At 45.3% G+C, this 14,174-nt stretch overlaps 1 protein-coding gene across 1 annotated transcript in view; it reads right to left on the bottom strand.

Moving 5' to 3' along the window:
• gnrhr1 (gonadotropin releasing hormone receptor 1) overlaps positions 1-5,887 on the bottom strand; it is a gene marked incomplete at both ends in the record, with an annotated part of 28,870 nt that extends 22,983 nt beyond the window's left edge. Inside the window, one exon of the mRNA XM_080485682.1 lies at positions 5,855-5,887. Within this exon, the coding sequence (XP_080341808.1) occupies positions 5,855-5,887 (33 nt within the window). The remainder of the gene's footprint in view (positions 1-5,854) is intronic.
• Between the last annotated feature and the right edge of the window lie 8,287 nt (positions 5,888-14,174).

Here is a 14,174-nt window from a genome sequence, read left to right as displayed (position 1 = left end):
TGTACATGTGCCTGTACCTGTACCTGTACCTGTACTTGTACTTGTACCTGTACTTGTAACTGCACCTGTACTTGTACCTGTACCTGTGCCAATGCCTGTACTTGTGCCTGTACCTGTACCTGTACCTGTACCTGTACCTGTACCTGTACCTGTACTTGTACTATTACTTGTACTTGTACTTGTACCTGTGCCTGTGCCTGTGCCTGTGCCTGTACCTGTACCTGTACCTGTGCCTGTACCTGTACTTGTACTTGTACTTGTACCTGTTCCTTTGCCTGTGCCTGCACCTGCACCTGTGTCTGTGCCTTTGCCTTTGCCTGTACTTGTACCTGTACTTGTACTTGTACTTGTACCTTTACCTGTACCTGTGTCTGCACCTGTACTTGTGCCTGTACCTGTGCCTGCATCTGTGCCTGTGCCTGTACCTGTACCTTTACCTGTGCCTGTACCTGTACTTGTGCCTGTACCTGTACTTGTACTTGTACTTGTACTTGTACTTGTACTTGTAACTGCACCTGTACTTTTACCTGTACCTGTGCCAATGCCTGTACTTGTGCCTGTACCTGTACCTGTACTTGTACTTGTACTTGTACCTGCACCTGCACCTGTGTCTGCACCTGTACCTGTATCTGTGCCTGTGCCTGTACCTGTACCTGTACCTGTACTTTTACTTGTACTTGTACTTGTACCTGTGCCTGCACCTTTGCCTGTGTCTGCACCTGTGCCTGTGTCTGTACCTGTACTTGTACTTGTGCCTGAACCTGTGTCTGTGCCTGTACCTGTGTCTGTGTCTGAATCTGTGCCTGTGCCTGTGCCTGCACCTGTACCTGTACCTGTACCTGTACTTGTACCTGTACCTGTACTTGGACTTGGACTTGGACTTGTACTTGTACTTGTACTTGTACTTGTACTTGTACTTGTACCTCTACCTGTACCTGTGTCTGCACTTGTACCTGTGCCTGTGCCTGTACCTGTACCTGTGTCTGCATCTGTGCCTGTGCCTGTACCTGTACCTGTGCCTGTACCTGTACTTGTACCTGTGCCTGTACCTGTACCTGTACTTGTACTTGTACTTGTACCTGTACCTGTGCCTTCACCTATACCTGTAGCTGTACCTGTACCTATGTATGTGACTTTGCCTGTACTTGTACCTGTACCTGTACTTGTACTTGTACTTGTACTTGTACTTGTACTTGTACCTGTACCTGTGCCTGTGCCTGTGTCTGTGCCTGCACCTGTACAGGTACAGGTACCTGAACCTGTACTTGTACTTGTACTTGTACCTGTACCTGTGCCTATGTCTGCACCTGTGCCTGTACCTGTGCCTGTACCTGTACTTGTACCTGTACCTGTACCTGTGTCTGTGCCTTTGCCTATACTTGTACTTGTACCTGTACCTGTGCCTGTGCCTGTACCTGTACCTGTACCTGTACCTGTACCTGTACCTTTACCTGTACTTGTACCTGTACCTGTACTTGTACTTGTACTTGTACCTCTACCTGTACCTGTGTCTGCACCTGTGCCTGTGCCTGTACCTGTACCTGTACTATTACTTGTACTTGTACTTGTACCTGTACCTGTACCTGTACCTGTGCCTGCACCTGTTCCTGTACCTGTGTCTGTGCCTTTGCCTGTGTCTGCACCTGTGCCTGTGTCTGTACCTTTACTTGTAGCTGTACCTGTACTTGTACTTGTACTTATACCTGTACCTGTGCCTGAACCTGTGTCTGTGCCTGTACCTGTACCTGTGTCTGTGTCTGAATCTGTGCCTGTGCCTTTGCCTCCACCTGTACCTGTACCTGTACTTGTACTTGTACCTGTACTTGTACTTGTACTTGTACCTCTACCTGTACCTGTGTCTGCACCTGTACCTGTGCCTGCATTAGTGCCTGTACCTGTACCTGTAACTGTACTTGTGCCTGTACCTGTACTTGTACTTGTACTTGTACTTGTACCTGTACCTGTACCTGTACCTGTGCCTGCACCTGTACCTGTGTCTGTGCCATTGCCTGTGTCTGCACCTGTGCCTGTGCCTGTGTCTGTACCTGTACTTGTACCTGTACCTGTACTTGTACTTGTAATTGTACCTGTACCTGTGCCTGTGCCTTTGCCTGAACCTGTAGCTGTAGCTGTACCTGTACTTGTACTTGTACTTGTACTTGTACTTGTACTTGTACTTGTACCTGTACCTGTACCTGTACCTGTACCAGTACCTGGGCCTGTGGTCTGCACCTGCATTTGCCTGTACCTTTTCCTGTGCCTGTACCTGTACCTGTACCTGTACCTGTACTTGTACCTGTACTTGTACCTGTACCTGTACCTGTGCCTGTGCCTGTGCCTATGCCTGTGGCTGTATCTGTGTCTGTATCTGTGCCTTTGCCTGTACTTGTACCTGTACCTGTATCTGTACCTGTACTTGTACTTGTACGTGTACCTGTGTTTGTGCCTGTGCCTGTACTTGTACCTGTACCTGTACCTTCGCCTGTGTCTGCACCTGTGCCTGTACCTGTGTCTGCACCTGTACCTGTGCCTGTACCTGTTCCTTTACCTGTGCCTGTACCTGTACATGTGCCTGTACCTGTACCTGTACCTGTACCTGTACTTGTACTTGTACTTGTACTTGTACTTGTAACTGCACCTGTACTTGTACCTGTACCTGTGCCAATGCCTGTACTTGTGCCTGTACCTGTACCTGTACCTGTACCTGTACTTGTACTTGTACTATTACTTGTACTTGTACTTGTACTTGTACCTGTGCCTGTGCCTGTGCCTGTACCTGTACCTGTACCTGTGCCTGTACCTGTACTTGTACTTGTACTTGTACCTGTTCCTTTGCCTGCACCTGTACCTGTGTTTGTGCCTTTGCCTGTACTTGTACCTGTACTTGTACTTGTACTTGTACTTGTACTTGTACTTGTACCTTTACCTGTACCTGTGTCTGCACCTGTACTTGTGCCTGTACCTGTGCCTGCATCTGTGCCTGTGCCTGTACCTTTACCTGTGCCTGTACCTGTACTTGTACTTGTACTTGTACTTGTAACTGCACCTGTACTTGTACCTGTACCTGTACCTGTACCTGTGCCAATGCCTGTACTTGTGCCTGTACCTGTACCTGTACTTGTACTTGTACTTGTACTTGTACTTGTACTTGTACCTGCACCTGCACCTGTGTCTGCACCTGTACCTGTATCTGTGCCTGTGCCTGTGCCTGTACCTGTACCTGTACTTGTACTTGTACTTGTACTTGTACTTGTACTTGTACTTGTACCTGCACCTGCACCTGTGTCTGCACCTGTACTTGTACCTGTACCTGTGCCTGCACCTGTTCCTGTTCCTGTTCCTGTTCCTGTACCTGTGTCTGTGTCTGTGCCTTTGCCTGTGTCTGCACCTGTGCCTGTGTCTGTACCTGTAGTTGTACCTGTACTTCTACTTGTACTTGTACCTGTGCCTGAACCTGTGTCTGTGCCTCTACCTGTACCTGTGTCTGTGTCTGAATCTGTGCCTGTGCCTGTGCCTGTGCCTGCACCTGTACCTGTACCTGTACTTGTACATGTACCTGGACTTGGACTTGGACTTGTACTTGTACTTGTACTTGTACCTCTACCTGTACCTGTGTCTGCACTTGTACCTGTGCCTGTGCCTGCATCTGTGCCTGTACTTGTACCTTTACCTGTGCCTGTACCTGTACTTGTGCCTGTACCTGTACTTGTACTTGTACTTGTAACTGCACCTGTACTTGTACTTGTACTTGTACTTGTACCTGCACCTGCACCTGTGTCTGCACCTGTACCTGTATCTGTGCCTGTGCCTGTACCTGTACCTGTACTTGTACTTGTACTTGTACTTGTACTTGTACCTTTACCTGTACCTGTGTCTGCACCTGTACTTGTGCCTGTACCTGTGCCTGCATCTGTGCCTGTACCTTTACCTGTGCCTGTACCTGTACTTGTACTTGTACTTGTACTTGTAACTGCACCTGTACTTGTACCTGTACCTGTGCCAATGCCTGTACCTGTACCTGTACTTGTACTTGTACCTTTACCTGTACCTGTGTCTGCACCTGTACTTGTACCTGTGTCTGCACTTGTACCTGTGCCTGTGCCTGCATCTGTGCCTGTGCCTGTACCTTTACCTGTGCCTGTACCTGTACTTGTGCCTGTACCTGTACCTGTACTTGTACTTGTACTTGTAACTGCACCTGTACTTGTACCTGTACCTGTACCTGTGCCAATGCCTGTACTTGTGCCTGTACCTGTACCTGTACTTGTACTTGTACTTGTACTTGTACTTGTACTTGTACTTGTACCTGCACCTGCACCTGTGTCTGCACCTGTACCTGTATCTGTGCCTGTGCCTGTACCTGTACCTGTACCTGTACTTTTACTTGTACTTGTACTTGTACCTGTACCTGTGCCTGCACCTGTTCCTGTTCCTGTTCCTGTTCCTGTACCTGTGTCTGTGCCTTTGCCTGTGTCTGCACCTGTGCCTGTGTCTGTACCTGTAGTTGTACCTGTACTTCTACTTGTACTTGTACCTGTGCCTGAACCTGTGTCTGTGCCTGTACCTGTACCTGTGTCTGTGTCTGAATCTGTGCCTGTGCCTGTGCCTGCACCTGTACCTGTACCTGTACTTGTACATGTACCTGGACTTGGACTTGGACTTGTACTTGTACTTGTACTTGTACTTGTACCTCTACCTGTACCTGTGTCTGCACTTGTACCTGTGCCTGTGCCTGCATCTGTGCCTGTGCCTGTACCTTTACCTGTGCCTGTACCTGTACTTGTGCCTGTACCTGTACTTGTACTTGTACTTGTAACTGCACCTGTACTTGTACCTGTACCTGTGCCAATGCCTGTACTTGTGCCTGTACCTGTACCTGTACCTGTACTTGTACTTGTACTTGTACTTTTACTTGTACTTGTACTTGTACCTGTACCTGTGCCTGCACCTGTTCCTGTTCCTGTTCCTGTACCTGTGTCTGTGCCCTTGCCTGTGTCTGCACCTGTGCCTGTGTCTGTACCTGTACTTGTACCTGTACTTGTACTTGTACTTGTACCTGTGCCTGAACCTGTGTCTGTGCCTGTACCTGTACCTGTGTCTGTGTCTGTGTCTGAATCTGTGCCTGTGCCTGTGCCTGCACCTGCACCTGTACCTGTACCTGTACTTGTACATGTACCTGGACTTGGACTTGGACTTGGACTTGTACTTGTACTTGTACTTGTACTTGTACTTGTACCTCTACCTGTACCTGTGTCTGCACTTGTACCTGTGCCTGTACCTGTACCTGTGTCTGCATCTGTGCCTGTGCCTGTGCCTGTACCTGTGCCTGTACCTGTACTTATGCCTGTACCTGTACTTGTACTTGTACTTGTACTTGTACTTGTACCTGTACTTGTGCCTGTGCCTGTGTCTGCACCTGTACCTGTACTTGTACCTGAGTCTGTGCCTTTGCCTGTACCTGTGCCTGCACCTGTGTCTGCACCTGTACCTGTACTTGGACTTGGACTTGGACTTGTACTTGTACTTGTACTTGTACTTGTACTTGTACTTGTACCTCTACCTGTACCTGTGTCTGCACTTGTACCTGTGCCTGTGCCTGTACCTGTACCTGTGTCTGCATCTGTGCCTGTGCCTGTACCTGTACTTATGCCTGTACCTGTACTTGTACTTGTACTTGTACTTGTACCTGTACTTGTGCCTGTGCCTGTGTCTGCACCTGTACCTGTACTTGTACCTGAGTCTGTGCCTTTGCCTCTACCTGTGTCTGCACCTGTACCTGTGCCTGTACCTGTACCTGTGCCCGCATCTGTGCCTGTGCCTGTGCCTGTACCTGTACCTGTACCTGTACTTGTACCTGTTCCTGTGCCTGCACCTGCATCTGTGCCATTGCCTGTGTCTGCACCTGTGCCTGTACCTGTACTTGTACTTTTACTTATACCTGTACCTATGCCTGAACCTGTGTCTGTGCCTGTACCTGTGTCTGTGTCTGAATCTGTGCCTGTGCCTTTGCCTGCACCTGTACCTGTACCTGTGCCTGTACCTGTACTTGTACCTGTACCTTTACCTGTACTTGTACTTGTACTTGTACTTGTACTTGTACTTGTACTTGTACCTGTACCAGTACCTGGGCCTGTGTCTGCACCTGTACCTGTGCATGTGCCTGTGCCTGTACCTTTTCCTGTGTCTGTACCTGTACCTCTACCTGTGCCTGTACCTGTGCCTGTACCTGTACTTATGCCTGTACCTGTACTTGTACTTGTACCTGAGTCTGTGCCTTTGCCTGTACCTGTGCCTGCACCTGTGTCTGCACCCGTGCCTGTGCCCGTACCTGTGCCTATACCTGTACTTGTACTTGTACTTGTACTTGTACCTGCACCTGTACCTGTGTCTGTGTCTGTGCCTGTGTCTGCACCTGTACCTGTGTCTGTGCCTTTGCCTATACTTGTTCTTGTACCTGTACCTGTGCCTGTGCCTGTGCCTGTACCTGTACTTGTACCTGTACCTGTACCTGTGTCTGCACCTGTACCTGTGTCTGTGCCTTTGCCTGTGCCTGTACCTGTACCTGTACTATTACTTGTACTTGTACTTGTACCTGTGTCTGTGCCTGTGCCTGTGCCTGTACCTGTACTATTACTTGTACTTGTACTTGTACCTGTGTCTGTGCCTGTACCTGTACCTGTGTCTGAATCTGTGCCTGTGCCTGCACCTGTGCCTGTACCTGTACCTGTGTCTGTGTCTGAATCTGTGCCTGTGCCTTTTGCCTGCACCTGTACCTGTACCTGTACCTGTACCTGTACCTGTACCTGTACCTGTACCTGTACCTGTACTTGTACTTGTACCTGTACCAGTACCTGGGCCTGTGTCTTCACCTGTACCTGTGCATGTGCCTGTGCCTGTACCTTTTCCTGTGTCTGTACCTGTACCTCTACCTGTACCTGTGTCTGCACCTGTACCTGTGCCTGCATCTGTGCCTGTGCCTGTACCTGTACCTGTACCTGTGCCTGCACCTGTGCCTGTACCTGTACCTGTGCCTGCATCTGTGCCTGTGCCTGTACCTGTACCTGTACTTGTACTTGTACTTGTACCTGTACCTGTGCCTGTGTCTGCACCTTTATCTGTGCCTGTACCTGTTAACTATTTAAATTTAACTATTTAAATAGTTAAATTTGTCATCAAAAGTGTCAAAGACAAATTTCTGTTTTACTAAAGAACAGACAATAAAGTATCTATTTATCTATCCAGCTCTAAAAGAAGCTGAAAATTCCTCAAGAGCTTCTGTTCTCGTCATGAATAACAAAATCTTTCTTATTAACTCCGTCTGGTTCTTATCATCATAACGTTTTTTGGACAAACAACCATGGGAACCAGTATGTTTGTTCAAATGAACAATCAGAGACCCCCTATGACCAAAGACTAAAACTAGTCTCTTACAGAAGTGACTGTATCTCAGAAACAGTTCTATTAAATGTATCAGTGGATTCAAACAAGTTAATTTTCAGTAACTCGTTTCATCCCCTGTGAATATAACATTTTCCATTTTTGATTAACGTTAAAGTTAACATTGGATTTTCTTTTTTTTCATTGGGTGTGATAAATAAGTTACATCATTTCTATTGTGGCACATGGAGTCACAAGTCTTGACAGTTTCCACGGGAAATTTTGTGTTTCCACCTCTAACAGCAAAAAAATTAATTAAAAAACAATCTGTGAAACTTTCACTCATCATATTCAATAATCAGTATTTTGTCATTAATGGGTTAATAGAATTTTTGATTTTAACCCATTTAATTTAGCATGTTTTCTGGATCTGTTATTCTTCCACAGCTCACTGATGTGATGCTGAAATTCAGCAAAGAGTTAAAAACGCCACCGTAACAAACTGCAGTAAATCTAAAGTGGATTCACAACAGTATCCTACTGTATTTATAATAATTGTAAATTACTGTTAAATATTCATCCCTCACATGTAAATTAACCGTTGAATCAGTCATTTCACAATAACAGTAGATAACTGTAATTTAACAGTACATAACAGTTTTATCTGTCGACTACCCACTGAGCAAAAAGTCCAAAACAGGTTAAAAGACGTCGTCTCTACACACCCAGAGGACGTCCTCAGAGGGGCCTGAAGGAAAGTTTTTTAGACGTCTTTCTTAGACGTCGTATCAACGTCTTGTCTGGACGTCAATGAAAATACATTTCATAAGAAAAAGGACAGGTCCTCAGTCTATCACAAGGTACTTACAGGAGTACTTTAGCATTACTAATTACAATCACATGCATGTTTTAGGAATGTGGGAGGAAACCAGAGAACCCACACTCATACAAGTAAACTCTACAAACATTTCCAGCTGGATTTCAACCCACAACCTTCTAACTATGAGCTCTAACCACTGGACCAATGAGACAATTTGACAGTTGACAGTGCTGATAAAACATTTACTCATGAACAGAGTAGTATTCACAAGACGAAAGGTTCTCACAGTGGACAGGTCTCCATGGACACTTGAAAAGTTCAATACCTTGTGACCAAAACAATAAATGGTCATAACTCAGACATTGTCCATTAAACTTCACATCCTGTCTCCTCTTGTCTGTCATGATCTACTTCCTCTATATTTTAATGACTAATCAATAATCCTACAGCCAGTTGGACTGAACAGAAGCTTGTGACCTTTCAACTGATTCTGGGTCTTTGATGTCCATCATTTTGTTTTCATGTCATTTGTCAACTAGTTGTGGCGTCAGATAGAATCCAGATTACGGCCCGTTAAAACATCTATTTTCCACGAGTTCTGTTGATAAACAGACGTCCAGATTACGGCCTGGACAGACGGACGTGTCTTGGACGTGTCTGGACGTGTCTGGACGTTGCTTGCTCAGTAGGCAGAGGAGACATGTGCTGACATCCCGTCTCAAGTCCAGGACATTATCTATCAGCGTCTTCCAGATTGTTGCAAGTTTAAGTTTCTATTTTGATGACAGCTCTTCTTATTGATCAAACTCCTTTTACTTTTAGTTTTACAGACAAAATGTGACCTAAATATTCTTGAACTTGACTTTGGAAAGCACAGCTCCTTCATGTCAACCCAACCAGAAAGGTCCATGTGGAGCTCCACCGAGCAGTAAAGTCCTGAATCATCTAGTGTCCAGTGTTGTTTTGTCTGCAGGATCACATGTTTCACTAGTTCAGGTTGTTCACCAGGACGAAGGGAATCAAGCTCTGTAGCCGGCTTGAGCTCCATTAGTCTCAGGTGTTGCTGACCTTCATAAAGTTTTCTATTGGAAAATGTATGTGTATCTTGTATCGCGTATCTCATCATGTATTCATTTCATTTATTTGCACACTAGTTTTCCAGCCTTTCAGAAAATACTTTGGTAAATAAGGCAGGTTATCCTTTCTACTCATTTGAAGTCAGCAACAACAGGCGGTAAAGAAGTTAATCTCTGATATGTCACTTTCTTTCTCCGTGGCGTTCCAGTGGCTCAGCAGTTAAACCCAAATAGAGCCGAAAGCGTCGGTAGTGGCTTCACCTCAAGCCAGCTTCACATGTCGGTCTGCAGCATTAATATGTCCTCCCTCTTTGATGGACCAAGCTCTCCTGGGGGACGTCTTTGAAGAAGTCCCTGGAAAGTCCCCACTGACATCCAGTTTGTAAGAATAATCACTGTATCACCGTCAAGCCGGTTTAATATGTTGTGCTGCTCTTGACTGGAAAAGAGTTTCTCTTCACAGGATGTTTTAAACTGGACTTTACTCCAAGAACCAGACCTTCAAATTCCTTTTCTTTTTTCTTTATTGAAACAGCAGGTGAAAGTTCTTCAGGTAAAAAAAACTGTTGTTTATCCAAGTGTGCGAGCCACAGTACTGTCAGGACCAGGAGAAGAACAAGTTTTTTGCTGCCAGGTGAGCTCTGCCGTTGAGTTCCTGCTCACCTGACAGGAACACATCTTAGGCCAGGTTTACACGTACCTGGGTATCTGAAGAAACTGTGATATTTCTCTGCGTTTTGGGCTCATTTACACATCTACCAGCTCCGACTCACCACAAACGATGGTTCCTGAAAACTCCGGGCCACAGTGGAGATCTGGATAGAATCCCTGTCTCTGGTTGCATCTAAACCCGGGGAGGCAGATATTTACGTCACAATTTGTGACGTGGTGTTTTTTTCCAGGATTCTGATTGGCTATCATGGCTTCATGCTTCTTGCTACACTGCCCCCGACAGGTTTGGCTGCTCATAGCAGCTCTGAACCAGCTGGATATGTGGGTCTGTCTATATTCAGATCTTCTATTAAACGTAGAGAGGGAAATATCCATTTTGAAAAAAACAAACAAACTGGGTACGTATAAACGAGGCCTTCCACCTGGCCTTCCAGAGCCACCAGTTGATTTGTTTCACCTGATCCTTGTTGACGGTGGAGCGAGCGGCAGAAGCAGCTCACAGGCAGTTTGACAGAACAATCGCTGCAAATACATGGACTTTCACTACTGTGTTACTCCATCAGGCCAGAGATAGTGCGATAACAAGCATCTATTTAAATAACCATCTTAGAGATTGTTCTGTTATTACAGTTAATCACCAATTGTGTGAAGCCATAACTAACCCGTGTTACCTTGTGGTTAGTTGACTGTGCAACCACAAGCAGGAAGGAAGGGAGTGAGTGAGGGTGAGGACCTCCAATGTCGCTCACCGGGTGGAGAAGCACGGTGTGTCAGTGTGTTCCTACCATTGGTAACATTAAAAACACATCAAACACATGTTATTGTGTACTGCGTTGTAGTCATGTCGTTCTCAATCTGTGAAAATGAAGAAGGAAAAAAATCAGCTTCCTTAACTTTACTTAATCATATAGACAAGTCTGCACCTATAAACTGCTCTCTCCCTCAGTTTGATGTTTCTTTCTCTCCTTCCTTTAGTCCTTCATATTTCTATATTTTTCCAGACCTTGAGTTGCTAATTTGATTGATTGATTGATTTTTTTACAGGCACTCGTCACCGGTGACTGAGGAAACAACCAAATGCTGCGGTCAACTCCTCACTGCTTGTTGTTGTAATGTTCACATGTAAAATACTTCTTCTCAAGCTGGACTGTTCCGTTACACTGTTCCAGGTGGTATTTTAAATCAGCGTCTGAGGTTATGTTCTGGGTTCAGTAAAGCCTGTCACTGATGATTGTATTGAAGACAGTTCCTTCAAATGTGGTAATGCAGTACCTTGTCATTTTTGTACTACAAATGTTCTCTATGTTACCGATCTTACAAAGTCTGCTGTACAAATGAGCACTTTGTGATAAACTACAGCAATGTATATATCTTCTCTTGTGTTCCATACCAGGGCTCTCAAACTTACTAAAGGTCTGCATCTGAGTTGTATTCAAGGTCAGAGGTGAGGAAAGATTGGCTTTAACAATAAAATTCAGTTCTGATTATGTGTCTTCATGTATAGAAACCCTGTGTTGATGATAGAAACTGAGACAAACACAGCCGAGACCGTTTGTTATTAAGTGAAATAAGTTATCAACTGAATAAGTTTAAAGTGAGAGTTCTGTACTGTCGGTTCTGGGAAACGGTGTTAGAGTGAGTGCTCTGCTCTGAGTTCTGGTTCTTGGTTCCTGAAAACTGTGTCGGAGTGAGCGCTCTTTATACTGTCTTCTCTTTGCTTATCTCCTCCATGTCCTCCACTAACTTTTCCTGCTACTTTTCATCAGGTGAGCAGTGATCAGGTCTGGGTATTTGATAAGCATCTGAATACTTTGTTGTTAAATTTGTGAGGATTTATTTGAATGCAAATATAGCAGAACCCGCAGTTCTCCTACGGTCACATACCATAATCCAAATACGGTAAAATACAGTTAAAGAATTTACAGTAGATGTGCTGTAAAATAACCACAACTGCCACCGTTATTTTAGGTCACATACCGTAGTTCATAATACGGTAATATACTGTTAAAATAAATAACAGTCGTTGTATTGTAAAATAACAGTAAAATACTGCATCCCTGCTGCCAGTACTTTACTGTTATTTTACAGTGTAATTTGTTACGGTGTCGGTGTTCATATAAAAAAGTGTCTGCACCTTTGCCAGCTTAAACACATTCAAATACAAAAATGACCCATATGTAAGGAGTATTTTTCATTTATTAGAACAAAACTGGGCATCATAGAACCAACAAATACTTTCTTTCCGTTGTTTATTGTGTCTTAGACAGACAGAAGCATTCTTCATAACAAAACTCCTCTTCAGGATATGATGGCTGCCAGAGCTGTGAACACAGGAAGACGTTCCTCCACTCTTCCACTCACACTTCACTCACCACCAGGCTTCAGCAGCAAGAGGAACATCTTCAAAAAGAAAAGTATATTGAATTATGGACTGTTTGTGAGGTGTGATAGTTTGTGGTGTGATAGTTCATGGTGTGATAGTTCATGGTGTGATAGTGGTGGGATAGTTTGTGGTGTGATAGTTCATGGTGTGATAGTTTGTGGTGTGATAGTTTGTTGTGTGATAGTTCATGGTGTGATAGTTAGTGGTGTGATAGTTCATGGTGTGATAGTGGTGTGATAGTTTGTGGTGTGATAGTTCATGGTGTGATAGTGGTGTGATAGTTTGTGGTGTGATAGTTCATGGTGTGATAGTGGTGTGATAGTTTGTGGTGTGATAGTGGTGTGATAGTTCATGGTGTGATAGTTTGTGCTGTGATAGTTTGTGGTGTGATAGTTTGTGGTGTGATAGTTCGTGGTGTGATAGTTAATGGTGTGATCGTTTGTTGTGTGATAGTTTGTGGTGTGATAGTTTGTGGTGTGATCGTTCGTGGTGTGATAGTTCATGGTGTGATAGTGGTGCGATAGTTTGTGGTGTGATAGTGGTGTGATAGTTCATGGTGTGATAGTTTGTGGTGTGATAGTTTGTGGTGTGATAGTTCATGGTGTGATAGTTAGTGGTGTGATAGTTCATGGTGTGATAGTGGTGTGATAGTTCGTGGTGTGATAGTTCGTGGTGTGATAGTTTGTGGTGTGATCGTTCGTGGTGTGATAGTTCGTGGTGTGATAGTTTGTGGTGTGATCGTTTGTTGTGTGATAGTTCATGGTGTGATAGTCCGTGGTGTGATAGTTAATGGTGTGATAGTCCGTGGTGTGATCGTTCGTGGTGTGATAGTTTGTAGTGTGATAGTTTGTAGTGTGATAGTTTGTAGTGTGATAGTTTGTGGTGTGATAGTTTGTGGTGTGATAGTTCATGGTGTGATCGTTCGTGGTGTGATAGTTAATGGTGTGATCGTTTGTTGTGTGATAATTTGTGGTGTGATAGTTTGTGGTGTGATCGTTCGTGGTGTGATAGTTCATGGTGTGATAGTGGTGTGATAGTTTGTGGTGTGATAGTTTGTGGTGTGAGTGTGTGAAGGTGTGTGTTTGTCTGGTTTGGTGAGGCTGTGGTGTAGTTAACGTCGTACTAGCGGTGTAGAATGTTGTGTCTGCTGTAAGAATGAATGGAGCCGTGGTGATGTTTGTGAGGGAGGTGGAGAAGGCTAACGCTTTGGTCTCAGCTGGGGTGGTGGTGAGGGACAAACTGGTGGAGGTGATGAAGGACACACTGGTGGAGGTGATGAGGGACACACTGATGGATGTGATGAGGGACACACTGGTGGAGGTGATGAGGGACACACTGATGGATGTGATGAGGGACACACTGGTGGAGGTGATGAGGGACAAACTGGTGGAGGTGATGAGGGACACACTGGGGGAGGTGATGAGGGACAAACTGGTGGAGGTGATGAGGGACAAACTGGTGGAGGTGATGAGGGACACACTGGGGGAGGTGATGAGGGACACACTGGTGGAGGTGATGAGGGACACGCTGGTGGAGGTGATGCCTCTGAGCACACCAGCTAAACAAGTTCTGGTGGGGAACGTTCCACCTTTGGTGGAGGATGGAACCCTGGTGGAGCTGCTATCTAGATATGGAAAGGTGGTGTCTCCTGTGAGGAAGCTGTCCTCAAGGTTGTAAAGAGCCTGAGGACAGATACATCATCTCTCACAGGAGACAGCTCCTGATGGTGATGTAGGAAAGCAGGCAGGGGTTAAACCTGTCCTTCAAGGTGACAGTGGACGGCTTTGACTATGTCCTGTTTCCCACCACTGACAATATGAGGTGCTTTGGGTGTGGACAGGAGGGA

Source organism: Lipophrys pholis, assembly GCF_963383615.2.
Source record: "Lipophrys pholis genome assembly, chromosome: 17".
In the NCBI taxonomy this organism is placed as follows: Eukaryota; Metazoa; Chordata; class Actinopteri; order Blenniiformes; family Blenniidae; genus Lipophrys; species Lipophrys pholis.
Note: the sequence above shows the minus strand (reverse complement) of the source record. Positions and strands in the feature narration are given on the sequence as shown.